At 40.7% G+C, this 20,312-nt stretch overlaps 2 protein-coding genes across 4 annotated transcripts in view; one reads left to right on the top strand and one right to left on the bottom strand.

Annotated features, from left to right (window-relative positions):
* Nucleotides 1–17,492, bottom strand: part of LOC118321114 (FERM domain-containing protein 5-like) — a 68,927-nt gene extending 51,435 nt beyond the window's left edge. For 2 of the 3 annotated variants that reach the window (XM_035652307.1, XM_035652308.1), the window contains exon 1: nt 17,037–17,492. In XM_035652307.1, the coding sequence (XP_035508200.1) occupies nt 17,037–17,138 (102 nt within the window). In that variant the 5' untranslated portion in view covers nt 17,139–17,492. The remainder of the gene's footprint in view (nt 1–17,036) is intronic. The other variant, XM_035652309.1, reaches the window with a different exon arrangement.
* Nucleotides 17,493–19,949: 2,457 nt separating this feature from the next.
* LOC118320954 (cryptochrome-2-like) overlaps nt 19,950–20,312 on the top strand; it is a 6,068-nt gene continuing 5,705 nt past the window's right edge. The window contains 2 exon segments of the mRNA XM_035652083.1: nt 19,950–20,132; nt 20,134–20,168. Coding sequence (XP_035507976.1) covers nt 19,950–20,132; nt 20,134–20,168 — 218 coding nt within the window.

Raw genomic sequence — 20,312 nt, 5'->3', positions numbered from 1 at the left:
CTGATCTAAAAAGAGTGTGCAGTCGCGCAAGATGAGGGGGATCCGGACTGGTCTGAAGGGGAGGAAGACAGATGACTGTGCCCTTGGGAAAGGTATTTATTGACTATAACCCTCCTGTTAAACATAGAGCTTTGGAGAAATATAGTAAAGCAAGACATTATCTGCTCTGATTCATCATCAGTGTCTATTGTTTTGGTGGTGAGAGTGCAAAAAACACTGCATACTACTTAAAAGGAAAATAAAGGAATGAGAGACGTGAATGGGTTATCACTTATTTACATGCTAACTATGATTGCATCTAATTTATTTCATTCAAGCCTTCTGAGACATCTTTTCTAAAAAATTACCAGTAGACTGGCATGAAGAGGTTGTCTTATTTAAAGAAAATGGCCACCATTTTGGGACATACACTTATTTCTAGGTCTAGTGTGTAATGTAGAAATGAAATATAATCTTCATAGGTATGTTTCCATTAGTGTATAGTTACCTGAAAAAATAAATTGTTGTGTTTTCATTTCCTCAGAATGAGACATTTTTAACTACAGATGCCGTGGGTTGTCTTTCATGGAGCCCGCCATATTGAACCGCCATGTTTCTACAGTAGCCCAGAACAGACAAACCCTGGCTGTAGATAGGATCTTTGGCTTTTCTGTGAGTTTTGCAGATGTAGTTTCTCCTACAGACTTTACAGCCTGTTCTCATTCCCAGGTTGTCAAATGCCAGTGGTGTTCAGTTAGTTGCAGTCTGCAACTTCACTGCTAGATGCTACTAAATCCTACACACTGGTCCTTTAAGCTACAGTAGAGCCGCAGCTGGTTAGCAGCACAAAGACTGAAAACAAGGAGAAAACGCTAACTTGGCTCTACCAAAAGAAAACAAGGTGGACTGTGTGTTTTCATTAATCTTGCATTGTGTTAACTCACACTGCGTGTTTAAATCTGTCTTTTTCTGCACAGCCTGAACCTGTGACGTCTATGCTCACTGTATGGGTTGTACTAGCCAAATCTTGGGTGCTTACACTGAACGTAAACACTGAACCCCCAGGTTGGTAATGTCCAGTGACAATTCCAACAGAGTTTATGCAAACAAGATGGCTGCATCCTCAACGTTGACAAAAAGACAGAGAGGCAGTATTTTTTGCAGTTCTGTTGTGAATGGAAAGTAGAACTGCTCTGCAGAGAAGTTCAGTTTTATATCACAGCAGTCACAGTCAAGATATTGATACTAATACTACTACTGTAATATTAAAACAAGTTCATTACAGTTTATAATGGATTTTTTGAAAACATCCCTGTGGGAAGTGGTACTGTGGAGCTGCTCAGACAGCCGACCAAAATTCCAGATCTGCCAGAAGCTCGTCCGAGAGCGAGGTTGTGTCTGTAGCGTCAAATTGAATGTACAGACATACACAAACAAACACACAGAGTGGTATCAATCTTCTCAACAAAAAAGCAAATATGTGTATTTAACAAACTGTTAAACTACTCCTTGAACACTATGTTTCTGCTGTAAACAGATATGAATTCATATCACACTGGCACAGACTGTTCCACATGTAGGCCTATGTCAAAAGTTTAATTATGTTCATCATCAAGTTTCTGAAGATAGGTATAATGCATTTAACAGTAGATTGTATCACAAAGAGGCTGGGACCATCTCATCAACAAATTATTACCAAAGCCACTCAACTTTCCTCATGAGCCAGCGTAAATATACATTCAAACCAGAATAAAATAATAAATAGAAGTGTTTCATACAGCAGAATTATCTAGTGCACTAAATTCAATTGCTTCTTTTATAAAACACATAGGACCAACCAAAGAGATTTAACAAAAGCTGCGCATGAACAATGTCTCTCTTCCGAAGCCCTGTGAAAAATTGATAAGCCTAGATGCAATTTATATCAGTGCAAGCTGCAGCCAGAGATTTGCTCTTTTCCCAGTTGAACTCTTGAATTAAAATCTGATTGCAGCCATCTGAAGGGCTGGAAAGGTTTGTTTTACTTCTGTTCCTATATTTTCCTAGGAGAAGACCAGTGACACACACATTCTTCAGCTGAGACTCAACTACCAAACAAACAAACAAACAAAACAAGCCCTGGCAAGACCTTACAATAGCAGCATCTGTCTGTGCGTCAATGAAGCACTCTGGTCCACAGCAAGATGTTGTTTTTGCTGACTCTTTGACCTGGTGACAAGACCTTGATGAGTTTTACTTAGCATCTGTGACTAAGGCTGCACTTGCTGTAGCTGATTCATAATAAAAGCCTTGAGTGGGAAAATGTGAGAATTGAGCATGGTAAATGAGTGCAGATCATTGATGTTGGATAAAGGTAAGAGCAGGAGTATGGGTCACACTAATTATTGAACGGAAATACTGAGTGATCCAGTCTCTATAGTAGGAGAAACACTGTACCATCTCATGTTTGTGTCTTTCAGAATAAACTAAAGGAAAATAAATATCAGCATTTAAGCCGGAATGAAAACTGAAAAGGAATAACTGCTGAATATAGAAACATAGAAACTGTGTGTGTGTGTGTGTGTATGTGTGAGCTCTGGATTTGCTGACTACTGCACAGCACAGTGACTTATGTGAGTGTGGGGAGAGGGGGCGATCACCAATTCTTAATGTTTTGCTTACTGTAACCATTGTGATTTGATACAATAAACTGGGCTTTTGTGTTTTATGTGGCTGCAGTAAGAAGCTGAAACAGAAACATTTTGAGCATGTGAAAAACAATTTATTATAGAACATCGCCTCGAGGAAAACAATTATTAAAATCATTTCTTTTTTTTTTACTTTAAAACAGAAGCACAGAGCTACAATTGGGGCTTTAGAAGTACAGTTTGTGTGACCTGGACAAGTGCTAATCTGGTGATTCATTCCCTTTGTATTTCTTACCTTGAAGCTCTCTTTCATTTATTGCATTGTCGAAGGGATTCTCGGAACACTGTGACTGAATGATGAATGTGATCTTTCACACGTGCTTTGTTTAATTTCTTAACCAAATAATAGTTGTTGGTTTTTTATTTATATTTTTTGCGGCTTTCTGTTTTTATTTGACATGATAGGACAGCTCAAGGGGGAGAGAGAGAGAGGATGACACGTAACAAAGGGTCACGGGTCGGACTCAAACCCATGGCTGCTGCAGCAAGGACTTGGTACACGGGGTGCCAGCTCTACCAGGTGAGCTACCAGGATGCCCCACCAAACAATAGTTTTGCACATGACCTTTTAAAAAGTTACGTAATGTTTCAAAACAGCACAAACTGTATGATGTGACATACACTCAGTTGCCAGTTTTTAGGTACACAGTCTAATACAACAGTCCTGTAATAAATCCTACCATCATAAAAATTTTAATGTTTTTTTTTGTTGAAACTGTTTTAGTGATATGTACCCTCCTTGATATAAAGGGGGTGGACAAAATATTGGAAACACCTCTCAGTATGATGTAATTCAATTCTACAGCGCCACAATCCAGCCTCCAAAATGTCACCTTTCCTAAACAGGAAGAATTAAATTTTTTCTGTCTGTCTTCAATTTAGGCATAAACAAATGACATTCTAAGCAGCAGCTGTATGTTTAAATGTACCACAGTGTACGTCTTGCTGTCATGGCCATGGCTATACCCTTGGCTTTTCCTTGTGTTTTCTTGTGTTTCCCCCTCCGATGTGTCTCCTGTGCTTCTGTCTGTCTGTCTCTCTGTGTCTGTGTCTTGTGGGCGTGGTTTTCTCCCATGCCTTCCAGCTCTGCTCCTCACCTACCTGCAATCAGCTCATCAACCCAACAATATATCTACTCCAGTTCTCCAGCTTCTCAGTGCCAGCTCATCTTCAGCCTTTTCTTGTGTAATTTTAGTAGTTTATGTCACACTCCTAGTTAACTGCAACTCTTATTCTTTAGGATTATACCTTACCTGTCTTTCTGCCTGCCTGCACGCCTGCCAGCCAGCGAACTTCGGTAAGCCAACCCCTTAACCCTCTCATCATCATCATCATCATCATCATCATCATCATCATCACCATCTTCATCAGCGTCATCATCATTGTTGCAATAAAACCTAATTAACTTCACCAAACGTCTGAATCACTGTCTTGCATTTGCACCCACACTGTTATCAAATATGACACTTCAAAGTTCAGTCTTGAAACTAAATACTGTATCAGCTGACAGCATTATGTTACTGGCATTATATGGCTTCCTTAGCGATGGAACAATTCTGATTTGATAAGAATACTTGCGATACTGTATCACAGTGCCAACATGGACTGAATCATTCTGTAGGTCGAGGCTTTGTGGCCTCCACCTCTACTCTTAACCTGGCTTTGTGGATCCAGCAGGAAGAGCACAGCTTCATCCCACATTACAGCGCAGACAGCCGCACATTCCCAAGAGACGACAAACAAGACAAGTACAACATAAACACACACACTCACACCACAGACCGCAAACACACAGCCTCGATTGACCACTAAGGCAGAGGCACTCCACGTTAGTATATGGTTAAGCCTACTGTAGGAACTACACATGCAATAAAAGGCCACATGCCAAACGGCTTATTGGTGTAACTGTGTCAGACATTACTGCACATGCTCAGGCATATGGTTTTGTGTTTATACTGCTCACACCACAAAGAATCACAATACTTATAACAATCGTGAACATTCCTAAAATCAGTATCATACTGCATTAGGAGGTTTTGGCTGATTCTCGTCTCTAAACATTAGAGCATTTGCATTTTGTTACTGCAGAGTTAGCAGACACAGTGTGTTACCCTTGTGAGAGTCCTGGAGTCATTACAGTCATCTTTATGGTGTAATGTCTCCCTTTCCTCTTGTCGAATGTAAACCTCCCTTCCTAAAGCACCTGCAAGCACACACACACACACGCAGAGGATACTGTTGTCTGTAATGTGCCGAGCCAGCAGGCAGCCCTACAGGACGTCAGCATCCGTGTGTAATTAAAGCTTTTTGCCTTTTCTTTATAAAGCACCCAACTCATACCCCAGTGGACACATGACACCAGCAACATTTTTTTGGTCCCTTCTTTTATTTATGCATGAATTTACACAAATATTGCACAGAAGAAAATCAGATATGCAACTCTTCGTTTAACACTGACACACACAAATACATCTACACAACACACATGCAAGCACACAAGTGAAGAGAAAGGACATATACACACACAAACAATTAAGAGTGCGTCGGTGAAAACATCATTAGTATGGTGATTAAATATCAACCATTGGAGCCAGAAGGAACAAGATTATGAATAACACATGAGGCCCATGTCTGAGCAAAAATCACAACAGAGTGATTTCTAAGTTCAGTGCGCCCTGACATCAGTCTACACAGAATCACCACTGTGCCTGTACTCTTCTTCTCCGGTGACATCCTCAACTCCACGGCATGCCTCTGCCTTTCCCAAATAAGCCTTGTCTCCCCTTTCAAGTTTGACATAAAAGAAGAGAGAAAAGAAAGAAGAAGAAGAGGAGCAGCTCTCCAGTGAGAACAAGAAACGGCTCCCTTATTTCTGTAAAGCCTCTAAGATTTCCCTGCTGTAAAGCCTGTGCCAGGGTGAGAATATCAACCAGCGTTGAGAGGCTAATACACATTCATTCTGCTAATCTTCAGAGCCTCACTGCAGCTCTCTGAAGACATGGTGTACCTCTAACACCTTACTGCAGCTGGGCCAAATGTTGTGGATGGAGTAGTGACAGAATGTACTAATTGAGACATGTGAAAAGATGTCACAGAGACACAGACAGAGAGAATTATAAAATGAAGGAACATCCATTTCCAGACATTTTCCTTTTGAGCTCCCCCAGTCCCGTGGTAGTCGTACTACATAATCCCCGAGCTGTAACTGCTCCCATACATGCAGTGGGGTGATTTAGTTAGGCTGGTTACAGTCTGGCTGCAGCTCAGCTCCCTACATTAAACCACAATCTCCTTGATGCCTCCCAAATATGACAGGAAAATTACTTAATTATGTTTCAGCTACAAAATTAAATGGAGCCATACAGGGGACTTATATTCACACTACGCGGAGCAGAAAATCTGTAATACTGATCGTTACCATTTTAATTAAACTGATGAAGCTCAGGTTGACTCGATGTGCTCTTGACCTACTCTTCTGTAATCACTTCTTCAGTTCCTTATGTGTTTGTTTGGACTTGAGCACCCTGTTGTGTCAGTGGGCTGCAGACAGACTCGTCTTCACTGCAGTGAACCGTTTTCTCCACTCCTTTCTCCCATTTTTATTTCTAAAAGCATCAAAGGCAACTGCAAATACACACTGCCTCCCTGAGACTACCTTAATCACTGCGAAAAAAAGAGGCAGAGAATGAATATATTGTACATTGCTTGTTGGTTTACATTTATTTCCTTGTTATGAAACTCAGTTTGAGAGAAAAATAAGGTTGGTCAATGCTAAAAAGACGTGAGGGACAGATGTCTATTACTAAGGACAAATAACAACAAGATTAAAGCTGGACAGACACTGCGATTGTACTAATCTTGTATGTTAATTGACACTGCAGCAGTCTCAAGACTACAGTTTTCGCCACAACATATAAAACACTTCTTCAATAAAACAAGCTCACTACAGTTTATAACAGATATTTTGCCAGCATCCATTTGGACACAGTGACACTACTCAGACTGCAGACAGGCAACCAAAATTTTGGACTGGCCAGAAATCCCGTCCCATTGTCTGAGAGCTAGATTGTTAATCCTTCAAGTGATTAATCAGGCGTTGTGTCCCCCTTCAAACTGCATGTCAAACGACCACCAATCTGGTAGAAATTTGGCACGATTTTAGCCTTGAATTGGTTGCCTCCGACCAATTTTAAAATTGCTCTGCATTTCTACGAGATTAGTTGTCTGTAGCCATACTAGTGGATAATTCCAGTGATTTTTACACATCAAAGTCTGTTTGCAGTTCTTCATTCTGCATGTGATTTTTATTATTTGTGGCTCCAGTGGGAGCTGCACGAAGTCTAATAGTTGTCAGAACTGTCAGTGAAAAGATGATGTATTTGGTTCTTTTACATCAATTTTGATAGTTACAAAACAAAATCTGTCTGACAATGCTGTAGGAGCACAATGCTAACGCAACGCTCTTATAGGCACAGTGGTGCTTTGAGCTATATGCTAGAGATCAGCATGCGAAAAGATCCACAATGCTAACATGCTGATGTTTAGCAAGTATAATGTTTACCATCTTATTTTAGCATGTTAGCATGCTCTCATTTGTTAATTAGCACTTAACATGAAGTATAGCTGAAGTTGATGGGAATGTCATTAGTTTTTGTAGTATTTGGTATTAGTTGATCATAAACCAACAGTATTGAACACAGTGAAATTTTGACTTGATGACAGCACTAGATGAAAGTTCACCAAATTAGTGAGGGAGATATCAATGTCTGTACCACATTTTATGGCAAGCCATCCAATAGCTGTTGAGATATTTCACTCAGAACCACAAGTATGAACCTTACAGTGGCAGCAGGGGGAAAGGTCAGGGGATCACCAAAGTCAATAGGCTACATCCTCTGTGAACCATGTCTGTACAGCTGACATTGCCATCCCGAGAGTCAAGCCGCTAGCATGGCTAAAAACAAAGAAAACATTGTATATGTACTGCAAAGTATTGACTCACTTGCATACAGCTTTTTAAGTGGCTAACAATGGCAGTAATGCTTATAGCCTTCAGTGAAATGCCTCCAGCATCCTTATTGCTGTGTCATGTATAGCATGTCTTTGCTGTGTCGTCTACCGGTGTCAGGTTCAGTCGGGGCAAGCTCATTAATCTGTGTAGCTGCAGTGCTACTGGCTGAGAGAGGAGAGAGACAAAGACAGAGAGAAGAAGAGGAGAAATGAAAGTGAAAAGGAACAAAGGGAGGATTTTGTGGAATTGAGGGGCCAGCCAGGAGAAAAGGAGGAAAAGTATAAAAAAGACATCGATAGAGAGAAGTACAAAGAAAAAGGGAGTACGAGTATGCTGAATACGCTTCGCCCCACAATAAACTGTGGCTCCTTCAGATGCTATAGCAATCCAGTGGCATCACTATGAAGCAGCCAAATGCTCTAAGTGTACTGGCAGGGTTTCCTATCACTGCACCACTATAGGCTGACCTCACAACAACTCTCAAACACCTCCAGAAACATGGTGCATCAGAAATAACCAGCATTAAATAATAACTACTGTCACACATATTTAGAGAGCCAACAACCCAGCAACCTTAATCTTAAATACACAATTGCATCCGCCCTCACTGGCATTTTTGAATGAAAGCCTTTGACATAACGTGGAAGCACAAGTGACTCTGAGGCTAAATAAACCCCATTCACATCTGAAATCCCCCTGCAGATGAATGAGGATCAATAAATCAATCAATTATTTTATTCAGCAAAGGATTATCATTTTCTTAGCAAAGTCATGAACATCTTTAATATGTTTTAACCAATTTTGGGATATGCACAACAGTAGTGCATCTTGTATACATGAATGTACTGAATTTAATGCCTTGTTCAAGACTGAACTGAATAATATATTCAGTAAATTAAGTAAAGCTGACATGTTGAAATACAGATATAAAAGTGTGAACCATACAGTAAACTATCTGGTTCCTGGTGTATCAAAACCCTTAAATGTATATTCATGACTTCAACTTGCAAAGCGGTCTGTACAGACAAAGAAAATTCACTGTGTAATTAGCTGTGGAATAGTCTGTAGATAACAGTCTACTGATTATATTGAAAATGATAAAGCTGCACTAATTTAACATTAATTGGAACTGGTAACGCCTGAAAGTAATCCTCACTGATTGCTCATTGCCAATGCGCTGTAATGTCTTGGTTTTCTATGAACCTATTACATGAACTTTGAAAGCAAAGTATTTCGGTTTGGATTTAATCAGTTGGTTTAAATCTCATAACAATCAATCTGTACAGCACTATAGTGATATTGTATGTGCTGAATTAAACAATCAGTCAATGTGGTGAGCAAAGTTGAGGCCATGACATCACTGGAGTCGTAGATATTACTGTCACAGCCAACAGTCAAATGTCCTTATCTGAAAGCATACCAAAGCCTTGAGGGCTTATCTCACAATTTCTCCACATTATGGATTAACATGCTATTTAGCAGGGCGCCTTCACATCAGGAAGACATGTCTCTGGCAGATTTCAGCAGGGCGGCACATAGCTGGCAGCGAGGCTGATAAGCAGGAGCTCTGTCTAAAGCACATCCTACTTTTATTCTATATTAAGCCTTTACAGGTTAGAAAAAATCTACTTAGGGGACCAGCATTCCCAGTCTGTGGATTATTATGGGCAGGGAGCTCAATCCCATCCTTGTGAGCCACAGGCTGAATGTTTGGACGTCAGGTGAAATTCAGATTTATATATCCACTAACTATATGCTAAATACTGTATGCTAAACCTTTATCAGGGAAGGCTGATTGAGCACCACTTTTAGCACCACTATTCATTCAGAACAGGGTGCTACGTGTGACACCTTTAGCTGTGGTTGAGAGAGAGGCTATCAACACTCTCAATAATGAACTTATTATTTAGGTGTCTAAAAATACAGACAGAACACCTTATAATATTTCCCATTTAGCTCCTTTAGCTCCTTTCCCAATCCATGCAGATTTCTGTTATCAGCTGCTGAGCAGATCCACTGGAGCCGAGACTGAGAGCCCTGATCAAAGACACTTTGACAGCAGTGAGTGAAGTGAGAACATTCATGCATGTCCCAGTGTATCCAAGATTCAAACATGTGTGCAGAATGCACAGCCCAAATCACAGCTTGGTTGGTTGACCATTGACTGCATCAGGTCTTGGATTGCCACAGGGTTTTCAACACACTACGACTCGTAGAGGATGCATCCTAATGGCTTTGGCAATCCTCTGTCTTCTACAACATTTGTGTTTTTGAGTTAAATGGATGAATTGCAACTAAATTTACACTCATTCATGTTCCCTTCAGGATGAACTGAAATCACTTTGGTGACTTTTCATCTAGCACCATCATGAAATCAATATTTTTTAAACATCCCCTCCACATGTATTACAACATATACAAACAGTAGCTTGGAACAATAATTTGTTTCTAATATGTTTTTTTTAGACAATAAAGTATAATTTCAATTTTGAAATCAATCTTAGCATACTTCTTATACCTCATAAAAATTATATGAATATGCAATTATTTTTTTTTCTAAAGTTTTTCTGCTGGACACAAGATGCCTTCTACTTCACTGTAAAGTCCATTCTCAGTGTATGTGCACTGATGGCTTCAAGTTTCTACGTCACACTTAGTTGCATACTGGACTGACCAGGACTGACTTCCAAACTATTTGTGATAGTCACAAATCATGCTGGTAGGACCGCCCTTTAAAATTTGATTTTCAATGAGCACAGAGAAACTTTCCACTCTCAGCATGTGAATGTAAAAAAACATACTTCTAGTGTCAAACTCTGCACATCCATCATTATGCACAGTGAAGCTCAAACATCCAACTAACAAGAAGGCAAACACATTTTTGACTGGAGGGGGACTTTAATTAAGGATTTGGTTCAAAGCGTTGACTGCAAGTACAAGTGCAAGTACAGCCTCAAAGAGCTTCTAGAATGGCAGTGGTCTCGTATTTCTCCGTTTTAATCAGGCAAAAGCAACAAGTGCAAAGTGGTACGCCTTGGGCACACAGACTGTGTGGGCATCTCCAGGTGCACCTGCTATTTTGGTTCATGTAGGTACAAAAGTGCAAAAGGGCTAGCTCAAGTGGAAAACAGATCGCAGGGTGTGGTGATTATTAAAAGCACTCTCAGCCAGTCTCATCACTTGGTCTAATTTCTCTAAAACAGCTGTGCCAATAACAGAAAAACAATGATGATAGAAATAAGTAACAAAAAATGTTGAATGTGGTATTTATGTATATCACACATCATAAATGGTCCCATCATATCGCAAAATGTGATACAACTGTACAATTGCACCATTATGCATTTCAAGAATAAAACATCACATCACTTCACAAAGGAGGCAATGTCATACAGGACTGATGAGCCAATATAATTCAATGTCTCCAGCATAAATAATATACTGAATTATAACAGAACCGTCTGATGTGTGTGTGGTTATTCTGTAGTCATTTGGTGACATTTGCATGTAATTTAATCATAGTACACACAGTGGACAGCTGCACGTAATGGCACTGCACTCTGCCACGGCACTTCTCAAAGGTTGCAGATTTATCAATATATCTGTCCTGCTGCTTAATACAGCTGCCGGGATTTCATGAACTGAGGGAGGGTTTCATACTATATATAAATATATATATATATATATATATTATATTCTAAAGCAGCTGTGGATAGCAGAACATATCAATCGATTGATAAATACTGATTTACAGATGTTCCTGCTTTAAGCACAATAAATGTAAATGTTAAATGCTGATTGAAACACAACTACAGGTGGAGAGTGTAAATTAAAATGGTTTATTTAAATTTTAAGCATTTTTCTCATATTTTTATACATTTGCTCCAAGTAGTGAAGTGATGTTGCATCAGGACTTCACCCAAAAATACCACACAGAGGGGAAAAGTGAATTTCAAAGTCAGGAAAATACCAAAAGGTCTGCTGGTCGTTGAGCCACCTTGAAAATGGGGCCCTTAGTCTTGTTTCTTGACAAATACCTTAAATTATTGATTATTGGAATTATCAACTAATCATTTTAGCACAACATAAACCAATAATTCTGAGTAGAATTGATCACAGTACCTGGCAATAAACATACAAGCATCAATGTCCTTCATTAAACCCCATTCAGCAGCCAAAATCCTCTCTGACAGGTGAAGTGCACTATAATATATCATGGATGAATCAAAGAGAGCCATTTAAACACTTAGCAGCCTTCAGGAAAGAACAATTTATGTTTTAGCATATCTAACATAGCTAATGGTAGGTTAATGTAAATGATCTTGCACGCTCTTGAGTTCTTCTTAAGAAGCACTAAAAATAAATCAATTAATGAAGAAAAGGCGTTTGCACATTAACATATGACTGAGGTCTCGTTTGGTCAAACTGAAATAATGAAACTTATGGCCTGATTTAAGATGTTGCAATATTTATCCATTATCATTATTTTACCGAGGAAGTGAAGACAGAAGACAAGCATTGCATGTACGAAAACAAAATATGTTACAACCTCTATTCCAATTTTAGCAGCACACACTGAGAAGAAAACAATATGAGATATGCAGAGACACCACTTAGGAGACAAGAGCAACCTATTTCAATAATGCATTCACATCGCAAAACAAGAGGAGCTCCTTCCAAGTTGTGCATTTGGCTTCAAAAGGACGGCCCTAATTTCATTAGTGGACCATACAGGACCTGAGTTGGTGCCAGATGACTGAAGCACTTACTCACAGTTCTGAGGTACGTCTCTCTGGATTAATGCTATTTTATCATTCATCTTAATTTCAGTCTCTGATATAAATCTTTTGGTTGACGGTAGGAATAATAATTTACCATGAAAAATGACTCCCCAACTGTTTACTGTGGTACTTCCTCAGATGATGAGCTGTATACAGTATGTTATGTTGATAAATATCACAGTTCCACATTATGTTTACTCAATAAATATGTTAGATTGATTGAGATTGTGGTCTACATCTTATAGTTCAGGTTATGAATGTTGATTTGAATCACATAGCTAGCATGTTCCTATAATAAACTCATTAAATGTAACTGTATAGGATGTGGGGCAGCATCTAATGTGATGCTGCTGATTAACAGTGCCAGACTGTAGCTGTTTAACCACACTCCATGACTACATCATTCAAAGTCTTCCGGGATAAAACTGCCAAACAAAACATACAGTAGATCTAAATGATCCCTGTATCATCATGACATGTTGAATAGGTTATGGTTAAATATGAACTGGAGGTACACTGTAAATAGTTTCCAGAAAAAATAAAATGAACAGCAACTTAAAGAGTTAATGTAAAGTACTTACATTACTTGTTGGTTTTGTTTTGATGACAAAAACATTTCATGAACTTTATCCTTTGACTGTGCCAGTTTATCATGTACCTGAGCTATATGGATGAAATATTATATACAATATTGATATTGGTTCACATAGTACATTTTCTTAAAACGTAATCAATCAAACTGTTTATCCTGCTTGTTGATCGGGCATCTGCGGTTCAGCAGGTAAAGCCGATCCCCAGCATCTATGGCTATAAGACTATGCAAATCTTTAACCTTAGCCTTTCCTAAACTTACATGGACCCTGCAGACACTTCTGAGCTCTGAGCTTAAATCAGCCCAGTTATATGGAGGATAGCTGGTTGTTCAGTTGGAAGATCCACACTTTTACTTGGAGGAAGTCAGGTATCATTTTCCATGTAGCAGCTCCACAATTAACTCCTTTGCATTGTGGCTGTTATTTTCCAAATCCTGACATTTGCTTCTAGGATTGGTGGACAGTTTACTGATGATATCAACCAACATCACATGGCTAAACGTAGTACCACTCCTTCACCTGTCTCTCCTGAGCCTGTCTTTCCTCGCTGCCTGGGGGCTCCAAGTGCCTGTCTATGGCTTCCAAAAGCTTCAATGGTGCTTTTGAGCGCCCATCCTTTCCACAGCACAGTCACATCCCAGCCCTCTGCTTGCTTCCCTTCCAATTAACCTTCAGCCAAAGTCTCTGCCAGAAGAAATAGTGTTATGCATCAATCCTGGATTGAGACTTTAAGAGATTGTATTTTGACCTGTGAATATCCTGGAGGGCTGAATGGTGTTGAAAGAAAAGGAAAAATCAATAAACGTGAGTCTCCCCATGCTTCCAGGGTGCATGCATTCAGCAACAATGCTATCAGTCAGAGAGGGGGACAGGTACACAGCATGGGTGAGGTAAATGGGTGGTGGTACTGGAATCTGAGGAGGTTGGTTCAGCAGGTAATCCTGGCACAAAGATGGGCAAAGGGAGTGGTCTGGGGCCTGTGTCCACATTAGAAGGCAGGACTTGTTTGCTTCATATTTACCTGGTTGCCTACCTATCCCAATCCATGCTGCTTTCACACTAAGATTTATTTTCCATTCATGAAGGTCATATCTACCATCATTCCACTATGATGTGATTTCAGTAGAACAGCAGCAGTTCAAGGTGAAGGCTAATTGAGCTAAATGGAGAGCGTGACCATTGTTGAGCCCCACGAGGGCCCTTTATTCTGGGCCACATCTCCAAGGTGTGCAGAAGACAGCAGCCATCCGCTCCCATTTTCAGTAAGCCAACAGTGTTGTCATGCTCCAGTAAGGTCACTGTAATGTCCTTTATGCAGATGAAAAATGGCTGTTCACCTGTGCTTATTTTGCTGTACGGACGCTTTGTGTAAAACATAATTAATATCACTCCCTAAATGTCGTGTTCACAAATTCTAATGCCAGCAAATAAATGGTGATGTTGTTGTTGTAAACAATAGACGATTGATTAAGCTGATGATCCTATTTATGTTTCCATTTAGACCAGTTGTGCCTCATCAAGAGCCCCATAGTGCAAAATAATGGCATATTTCCCACGATGTAAATAATGAAATGTGCCAATAGAGAGCTAATCCCTCTAAATATAAGCTCCACTAGAAATTAAGAATTCTGTCCCTGCTGTGTGCTCTCAGTTGCAAAGGGTGGGATCAGCATATCTTGACAGCCAAACACTTTAAATCAGGACTGGGTGAAGGAGCAGCTCAGAAGTTAAGGGGGAACAAGTGCATGCTGTACTTTGGTAACTACAACTCATCAAAAAACACTAGGTACATCATGTCTTCCTCTAACCAGGCAGCAAGTGTACATAGTGTTCTTCTTGGAAAACATAAACATTAAAACTGGATGTTAAGTTGGGCAAAAGTCCCATCACTGTCCAAGGATTTCTTTTTTTCTCAAAAATGAACCTGATAGAAAGCTAAATCCAGTGGCTGAAAGTCACTACCACAGCCTTTGTTAAATCAAAAATGAGAACATGAATGAAATTTCATGAAAAACAATCACGGCCCTCCCACTTGTTGGCGATACTTATTATTTAGTCACAGACAGGATGAGGACAAGCAGGGAAAGTCCACAGACTGACGTAAAATCACCATTTCATCTGTCCCCCGAGCTCTACCACTTTAAGTTGTTAGACGCTGAAAGGCTTGCTTTGCCTTTGCCGTCAGATCCTAGAAACGAACAGGTGGTGATGGTCTTTTGTGCTGTCATTTCTAATTCAGCAGCAATGGAATCCCTTCGAGTAACAAGCATCAAACGCAGCTCCAGCAACTCAAAGGGTCAGGTTAGATGATGCACAAGACACGCTTTTCAATGATGCAGCCGCACCAAAGATGTTACGGGGACACACACACTTGATTTACAAAGGAGGTAATAGACATTAATCAGCTGCTGTTACTCCTCCACTCCCTCCCTTATAAACACACAGTCTATTTACTGACTCTAGTCATGTCTTGCCTTCATCCATGTCAATATAACAATTGATTTTTGAGACAACTCAAAGTGAAATAAATAAAAAGAAATACTTTGAACAAGTCTGCTCGGGACTCACTGACTAACTGACTGGCTAATCCTTTGTGCAGAATGAATCTTTATTACCAGATTAAATGGAAGACCTATGACTAACCTGTCAAAGGAACGGAGGACACTGACATACACCAAGTAACCAGAAAAATAGAAATACCTTTACGATGCAATAAAATAGAACTGCAATAAATACTACCCTAATCCATCATATACATCAAACTACAGCCTCGGAAGTGACCATAAAGTAGAATCAATGCCACAACAACAAATAAAAACCAAGGATGAACATATAATAGCGGAAACAAATAACCACAACAGCAAACTGAGAATGAGGGAAGTAAGACTTAGCAGACCACAGCATTAGACCAAATCCACTTAAACTACTTAAAAAGCTACTTTGTCTTAAAGCTAAACATTTCCAACATCCAGCTTTAATAATTGCATTCTGGAGTCGGTTGTAAGTGGTTATTTTGCTTCCTCTTACAACACTACTTCAGACATCTTTAGTGATGGAAGAGAGGTGGGCTGAGGCACGCACTGTTTTGGCAACTGATTTCCACCCCATTGATAAGAAACCACAAAGGTCGGGCAGAGGAAACACCAGATGACAATGCGTCAAACCTTTATGGTCCCAAGAAAGTTTGGATCAGTAGGTCTTGCTGTAAGTGGGTTGCATCTTCATAAAACAAAGCTTTTTAAGAATTTGTTCCAAAACTGGAGATATCATGATTCATCGCAAATAATGTAAACCATTAAAACAGAGGCTGTCCTTCCTGGTCCAAAAAGCACAGCAAAGTCCACGGTCAGATCCGGGGTCAGGCTGAAGGGCAAATTGACAACTGAGGGTAGACACCTGCTTTGTTAAGACAAATGAAGATACCAACCCTCTATTTACACTAATTAGAATCTAAACAACATTAAACCTCCCCAGATTATAGACCAAAACCTTTTGTGCCTCTGGCCTGTCTCATGTTGCCAGAAGATCCAGAAATCCTCTCTGAGCCCTCCAATGAAATCGTTCAAGATCAGATTATCCAGATTTGCTTCATAACGCATTCAAATCGACGCATGGATGAAGCTGCTGGAATGACAACAGCTTACAGGCTACAGAGATTTTCTTTTTTGTTGTTGTTTTATCTCATTTCCCGCCTATTGGTGTAAATGTATAATAGTGCTGATTAATAATCCTTGAATTAGTACGCAATGCACACAGCATGCGGTCATGAGGTGTCCTCACAGGTAAACGTCTGCAGCCTATTTGCTGACACCCGTCTGGGCATCACAAACACAAAGCAACAGTCAGAACATTTTGGATGACACCTCCTTTGATCAGAACGTATTCTGTGAGCAGCAGATTTTTACCTGATCCCCACCCCGTTACGTGTCAATAGCACGTCCTCCACAACAAGGTGATGTGAGAAACAGGAAATGTCCCCACTGACCTGGATCGTGCAGGTGTACTCCGAGTCGTCCAGCAGCCTCACAGTGCAGTTGCATTCCCTGTCCAGACTCCTGATGCTGCTGCTCATCAGTCGGCTCAGCATCTTCTCGATCGTCTGTGTACGGGACCGGGGAGAAGAGCGCACTGCACATACATACAAGTTGGATCTTCTGTCACGTTAACGACGTCCCCGTCCTCTGGTCCAACACCTGGTCAGCGGCAGCGAGTGTGCGGAGCGGCGGTGGTGGTGCATCGTTTTTACCAGTGTGTGTGAGCGCTGGCTGGCCGAGGTACCCGCACGGTGCGTTTGGTTCAGTCAGCGAGGAGTGGGGGGGATAGTGCTGCTGCTGCTGCTGCTCTCTCTCTCTGGTCCGGTTAGACTGTCACCCCCCACCACACCTTCTCCCCTCCACCCCGTCTCCTCGCCGTTGCCATGCCGCTCTGTGCTGCTGGGCGGGCTGAGCCTGGTGAATGGCGAGTATGTCAGCCAACGGAGCAGTGAGTGAGATGCTGCCTTCACAGAGTTAACGACTGGAGGCGACATTCCGATAGGCTGGTGCTGGTCGTGACTAAAGCCACATGGTTGGGAATAATAACACAGTGGGGGGGTTGTAGTTTCACAAGTCAGACAATGGCCGGGCGCTTTGTGCTGCTGTAGAAGTTGATGGGACTCAGTGTTGCTCTGTTCTTACTTACAATGTAAAATTAGAGACGCGCCAAAATAGACCCAACTGATTGATACATATCATGTATTGTTGTGTAGATAACTACAATTATCACCTTACTATAAACGTCTCAGTAGCCAAGCATGAGCCACATTTCCTTATTTCCTTTTCCTTATTATTTCCTTACCACTTGGCTCTCGCTCCTTGCTTAGTCGCGATATTTCCGACAGAGCCTGAAGGCAGCAGTACATTTTAACATTGTTTCATCCACAGGTTGATCTTCTATATACTGTCAATGGTTGATCTCCTGGCCCTGCCATGTACTCAGCACGACGCAGAACAAATAGAAACAGTGTTTCCATCTGATGAGATTACTGTTATGTCTCATGTAACCAGAGTCACTTTGATACAACAGCCAATTGTAAAAAATGCAGGCCTGCTCTAAAAGAAGTGTGTATGTAAGCAGATATCATGTAAAACAATACACATCACAGCGTGACGTAATCAGGACGCAATGCATCTCTTTGCAGCTTTCATCTTTTGTTTTAAAAAACCCCCACAACTAATTGTTTTCTAGCAGCAGTCTCATTCTCATTCACTCGACAGCTACCCAGCACATGTACTGATTCCCTCTATTCAGCCCTAATGGGGGTCGGTGTCTGATGTCATGCAAACGCCCCATGTTGACTGTTTCTGGGAGAAGTTGCTGTCACGAAGTCCTTTAACATCCTATTTGATTTCTGCAGAGATGGACCAGCCTGTTAAACTGAAGGGTCTCTCGGTTTCTAGGCCGGTGTCTCCCTCTGGCGGTGCGTTTATGGTAATGACAATTAAATGAGTAAAATTGGCCGTTTTAAAATATTTTCCGTAATATTCAACATCCTGAATTTACCTCGTACCTCTCAAACGTTAGGTGACATGTCGACCACCACAATGTGAGTCTTTTCATGTTTAAAGGATTTTCATTATGCGACATTCCCATGTCGGAAAATCGGATACTGTCTGACCAGTGGCTATATTATATATTATACGTTATATACATATATATTATATATCATAACCGGCTTTTTGCCACAACAATACTAGCAAAACACAACTAAGAGCTAGGACGCTAAATGTCCAAGACTCAAAAGGGAACTCATCTGCCGTGACATTGTACCACAATGCCGTGACCCGGATTCGAACCGCGGGTTCTGCGGCCACAACGCAGACGTACTAACACTATACGATCACGGCGAGCTACGATGAGCTGCTGGGTTTAGTGGAGTCAAAATCTGGTGTGATTAACACGACAACACATTTTTACATGGAGACCTGTTGGTCTGCAGAGAGAATGCTTCCTTTAAACCTGGATAGTAGATCTAGTTATAGAGCCTGTACATTAATATTCAAGTAGTATTCTGCCGATAATCACATTTTATAATATATTTGATATATTTGATGATATTTAACTACGTATAATTTCCAGCTGGGTAAACTTTCCGATGAATGGTCCCCTAGCAGTAAACTACAACGGAGAGTGAACCCATATCTCCCAGATAACCTTGTCAGTAACATTAAGGTTATTGCAATTATTTTAATTCACATTAATCTTTACTATTGTTTCCACTACAGCGCCATCTGGTGTACAAACTAACAAACTGCTACGTGTGGCTTCATCAGCTCCGCTCTGGTTGGCTGGTTTGTCTGCAGACGTAGCAGAGCTTCCTGTTTTGTGTAACACGGTCAACGTGCTGGTTACCAAACACAAGTTTCTCAGCACAGTATCGGTCGAGCGGAGTTGTAACTGCATTAAGGAGCAATTAAGGTAAAGTTTCTCTCCACAGCTCTGCATCATCTGGGGTTACATTTAAGCATGTAACCCATTGGAGGCGGAGACATTTTGCTATCTTATTGTTGGTTTGCTGTATTAGGTTCTGTACATTGTTTATGCAGCTTGTTGATCTTGTGGGTCTATGAATTTGAGTCGATGCCAGAACCTCCAAATGTATCCTTGTCGAGCAGTTCTGGGAAATCGAAACCTATACTGGTTTGAAACATGCAGATAATACTGCACTTTAATGTGAGGCCACTGGAAATAGTCTCTGCACAGAAGAAGGGGAAACGCACAGAACAACCAGAGTGTCACATAGTTTACAGCCCAGATCACCTTTTGCATGTAATGTCTGTAAGTTACCCATGCACACTATGCCTCCTTTTAGGGATCAACAGTGGAATAAAAAGTGTCTGTAATTGATGTGTTCACAGGCATGGCTCAGACGTGTATTCACTGGGTTCCGCAAGGACTCAGGCTGCATGACAACCCAGCACTGATGGCTGCTCTGAGGGACTGTAGGAAGCTCTACCCTGTGTTCATTCCTCGCACCCCTTACCTCCATAACAACACCAGCGTGGGTATCAACCGCTGGAGGTTTCTTATTGGAGCCCTCAAGAGACCTGGACGGCAGCCTCAGAAAACTCAACTCCAGGTTAGAAGACACAGGGACAACATTCAAAATAATATGGAAGTTAAAAACAGTTAAAAACAATTTTTATTTTAAATGCAATTGTTAAAATAATAATGAATTATTATCTATATATTAAACATATATATTATCACCTTATTCATGGTC

This window comes from Morone saxatilis, unplaced genomic scaffold (assembly GCF_004916995.1).
Source record: "Morone saxatilis isolate NCDOM2014 unplaced genomic scaffold, NCSU_SB_2.0 Contig11, whole genome shotgun sequence".
In the NCBI taxonomy this organism is placed as follows: Eukaryota; Metazoa; Chordata; class Actinopteri; family Moronidae; genus Morone; species Morone saxatilis.
Note: the sequence above shows the minus strand (reverse complement) of the source record. Positions and strands in the feature narration are given on the sequence as shown.